The sequence below is a fragment of the Centruroides sculpturatus genome, unplaced genomic scaffold, assembly GCF_000671375.1.
Source record: "Centruroides sculpturatus isolate CEXI.00-Female unplaced genomic scaffold, Cexi_2.0 scaffold131, whole genome shotgun sequence".
Taxonomy (NCBI): Eukaryota; Metazoa; Arthropoda; class Arachnida; order Scorpiones; family Buthidae; genus Centruroides; species Centruroides sculpturatus.
The window spans coordinates 321526-326301 of record NW_019384439.1 but is presented as its reverse complement, the minus strand read 5'-3'; the positions used below and the strand labels follow the sequence as shown (position 1 = coordinate 326301).

The following is a 4776-nucleotide window of genomic DNA, read 5'->3' as shown; positions in this document are numbered from 1 at the left end:
ACAGAGGGCGCTTAGCGAAGCGTAACATGCAAGATGGAAGTCGATTAGAAAGTAAGGCGGTGGTACCAGTCTCGTGCTATTTATATTTACTGTATTTTTGAATGAATAAAAATCGACGGACGTCATGAAAGCGTGAACATGTCTCATCTTTTGCCAGAGCTCGAACAAGTATGCGATATTTCCAATATCTTATATGAATAAAATAGGAAATTACTATAAATACAATCTTAAGTTTTTATCTATGCATCATGTCTGTTTAATAGTGAGAATAAGTAAACCTAGATTACATTATCTTGTGTTAAAGATTACACTGGGATTCATTTCTTTGAAGTTTTAAGAGGGAAGCATTGAATTTTCTTGGTAAATTAAGGTGCTATAAGGTTGTAAATCCCAAAAATTATTAATGAATTTTAATATAATTTCTACATAACTTGTTGATACAACTGACTAAACCTGTAAAGGAGTGTCCAATTAAGAACCTGATTGTTAACCTGAAAATATGAGAGACTGTGTGTTGTAATTATATTGTTCGGGTAAAAGTATGAAACATTTTTCACTTAGATAAATATTACAATNTAGATTTAGAGAAATGAACTATTAATGATTAAATTTCAGAATAAAATTTTTTGAAATTAAAATTTTAAAATTATTCAGTATTCTAGATTTGGACTTAGTTGTAAGGGATGATCATGGAAATATTCTGAATCCTGATGTTTCAAGTACCATTGATTTATATAGAGCACATGAAGCTGCAACACAAAGAATTAAGCAGATGTCAACGGTAAAAATAATTTATATTATTATTTTAATAATAAATAATTCTACATATACTTATTTCAATAAATATAACTTTTTAAACATTAAAAGCTTCACAGAAAACAAAAATTTATTTATTTTTTATTTTAAATTGAAATGAAGATGATATTTAAGCATATGATTATTAAATAAGAACTTTATTTGAACAAATATTTTTTGAAGTTTGATTTGATAAAATACAAACTTTACATTCTCTTATTAAGATTATATTCATTATTTTTTTTTATTATTAATGTATATTTGCTTGTTTCTTTTGCTTCAGTTTTTCTCACTTATTTCAAAAAGAAACATGTTATATAGCTTATCTTTTGTATAAAAATACAGTGGAACCTTGCTTAACAAATAATTTGTTTCAGAATTTTATTCATTATGCAAAATGTTGCTAGTTAAGCGAGTCATTTTTTTTACAATTTGTTTTGCTCATTATGTGAATTATTTATTATGAGATGTGCTCGTTCCACTGTAACATGGTGCATCTACAAGGCAGATGAATAAAGCAATTGAAAAGTTAACATTTACTTTCTTTATAGATTTATCTGTTTTGATTTTCATGTATTTATATAATATGATTTTCTATGTACCAAAAAAAAATTATCCTTATTTAAAAGAAATAACATTTTTGTTTTTTAATTCATATTTTATTATACAAGAATTTATTTCAAAAGTGTTGTCTTTACATATATAAATTTAGAATTTTTTTCTGAAATTAGTATTATTTGAGTTAAGATATCTTATCCAAAATAATTGGGTATTATTTATTTAGCAAATTTTGATAGGCTAGATCTATCAACTCATCAATACATGTCATCTCTGAAATGAAGGTTGTCAATAAAAAGCTCCATTCACCTTGATATTGAGCTTTCATTTTCAGTGTCATATAGTTGTGACCACTTCAGCTCTTGAGGTTGTCTGTCCATATTCTTCTGGGTCAAACACTTTTCTTGTCTCTCATGTATCCTATATTTAGACAATGATAAGATATATCTGGAAATAAATTAACCTGAGATGTGCTTAAATAAATTACTTGGAGTCCCTAGAAATTATTAAAGCCACCATGAACTACATCAATTACAGAGAAGCCTGTTTCCAGGGTATGGTAAGCCTGGTATGATGCATTGCTCTGAAACCAACATGCATCCAATGGACATTTGTAATTCAGAAGATGTAATTGCATTAAAATGTTAAATTCCATACAATCAAATTTTTGCATGCATGTTCTAAGCATTCCATTTTGGAACTCTTGTTTCCTGAAGAAAACATTTGAAGAGCTTTGCTGCTGTTCTGCTAAGTTGATTGTGAGGTTTCTTGAAACATTATATGGTCATTGATCCATTATGTAGATTGTGAAATTATGATTATAAATTAATTTGGATATAATTAGATCATTAATAATTAAAAGAATTTAATGATCTAATTATATCCAAATTATAAATGAATACTAAATTAGGCGTGTCAAATTCTTTTACGTATTAATACATTTATTAGCTTAATTATATCAATATTTGATAAATTTACTAAATTGAAAATTGTCTGTATTGATATATTTGGTCTTTCTATACAAATCAGATGCTTGACTTCAAAGATATTGAGTACCATTGAATATTTTATTGTTTAATTTTAAACTTATTCAAATGTCTTTAAAAAATTTTAATATATAAATTTAGGTCAATGTGATTAATCATAATATCATAATATATATATATATAATGATATTAATAAATTTATAATTTATTTAATCATTGCTATTGTTCTGATGAGAAAGTTATTCCATATTATTTGTGTAAAAATAGAAAATTTTTTCAATTGCAACATGGATATATTTTCCTTTTTAAAGATTAACATGAAAGCCATAACTGTCTCTCTTAAAAATTGGTTTAGATCTAATAAACAACTTGCCATTAATTGCTATTCACTTATAGATATAAATAGTAATGCTATTAATATGTGAGAATTATTGCATGATTACATGACAAGCATTTTTGGACATGATATAGAAATAAGTAACTTAAATACAAATTAAACTGTGAGACAAGTTTTAAAATATAATGCTTCTTATTTTTAGCAAAATTATTTCTATTGTTATACTAGATAGTTGTTGATAAATAATAACTGCAGGAAAAGTTGTTTGAATAATAGACTTTAAACAACTTCCTTTTGTCATTATATTCTAAATCTATAACACTAAAAATAAATATCATTTTAATATTATTAGTCTAAAATGTTACAAGATATCTGGTTAAATTAATCAGTGATACTCAGTACATATCAATATATAATTAAGAAATAAAATTAGCTTTTTTTGTTAGGATATTAATGTTGTTAAATATATACTTTTGAGTTTGTACATGATGGACCTTTCAGGCTGAGGTGCACTTGGCTTGTTGGGCCTAGCACATACAATACATTTGTTATAAAATCAAAAATATTTTATAACAAATATAAAATCAAAAAGATTTTATAACAAATGTAAATATTTTGTTTCTTTTAGTTGATAAAGCATATTTATTGTTACATGAGAATGTTCTTCATATTAATTACTAACATAAAATGCAAATAATGAAGTAATAAAATTAAGCTTGCCAACTCTTAATCTTATCTGACCTTTAAATGTAACAAAAAAAAAAAAATTGTCATTACAAAATTACTTGAAAAATCATAAAAGAACAATTTTAATTAGTACAGCACTATTATACATATAGCATACATAATAAAAATTTTAGCAGTAAACAAAATTATAATATAGCCTATATATAAATTTATGTAATTGCAAATCTAGATACAAATATTAATATAAGAAGAAAACTCCACAGGACAAATTAAATCCAATAGCAAGTTCTGATTTTAGTAATTTGAGGCAGTCTGTTTATCACCTCTCCATACTGACTGTAACAGGAAAATTATTGGGCTGCAATTTGAAAAAATTGTAGACGTTTAAATTCTCACTGTTGTCCGTCTGTCTTTCCTTAATCTAGAGAATGGAGGTAGATAGATGAAACACAAGACCAGATATGGAAACCTCAGTGGCAGGAGGCCCCTGATTAACTATATATGAACTTTTGATGCAAACTAGAAGTCACATTATTTCAATTCAAATCTTTTCCCCTGAAAGCAGTTAATAGATGACCTGCACAACTCTACTGTTAAAGGAAAAGTATGATGTATAGGGGCAAGCCACTACTAATTTGAGGTGGAGAGCATATATTTTAAATTAAAAAAATTAAAAATATGATTAAAAATTTCAGCCTGGCATTGTGATGATGTTACAATAAATAATTGCTCGTTTGTACAACAAATTCAATACTGACATGCACACTTACAATTGTTTTTACATAGTAAAGATCAGGACGTGCCATAAAATGTTTGCCTATTAACAAACATCCAATAACAAATTGTTTATCCTCCAAATACTAGAATAGAGAGTATAAAATACAGTACTTTCTATTTTAGTATTTGAAGGATGAACAATTTGTGGATCAGGTGCAAGTCAACAATTTTAGCACAAGATTGGGATCGTGTGCTAAATGATTCAACTTTCCTGTCTTATATCAGCAAAATCAAAAACTTTGGTTTTGCACATGTGATGAGTAGTTATTTTAATTGATTAAAGATAAAATATTTGACATGAACGGTTAGACATATTTTAAAACCAACAATAACTTGGAGAAAAAAATGTAGACTTGGAGCCTGAAGAAATTGTTCTAAATCTGAAATCTTGGGGTCAAAATGATACAGTTGGCAACCCTAAATAAAATAAATTAGCATATTTAAATGCACATGAACTTGTTTCAATGTAAATGTAATTTTAAGTAGTTTATATAATAATGCAATAGAATTTTTAAAAGTATTTACATACTTTAAAAAATTCTATCTAAAATTGCTTTTGATTTCAAAGAATAAGATTGCAAGTAACTAATTTCAGTTATATTTTTAAATATATATATATATATATATATACAGTGG

The 4776-nt window shown here is 26.0% G+C and overlaps 1 protein-coding gene across 1 annotated transcript in view; it reads left to right on the top strand.

Moving 5' to 3' along the window:
- The window catches only part of LOC111620096 (exocyst complex component 5-like), a 49434-nt gene continuing 44658 nt past the window's right edge, over positions 1–4776 (top strand). Inside the window, exon 1 of the mRNA XM_023361940.1 lies at positions 1–168. Coding sequence (XP_023217708.1) covers positions 139–168 — 30 coding nt within the window. The 5' untranslated portion in view covers positions 1–138. The remainder of the gene's footprint in view (positions 169–4776) is intronic.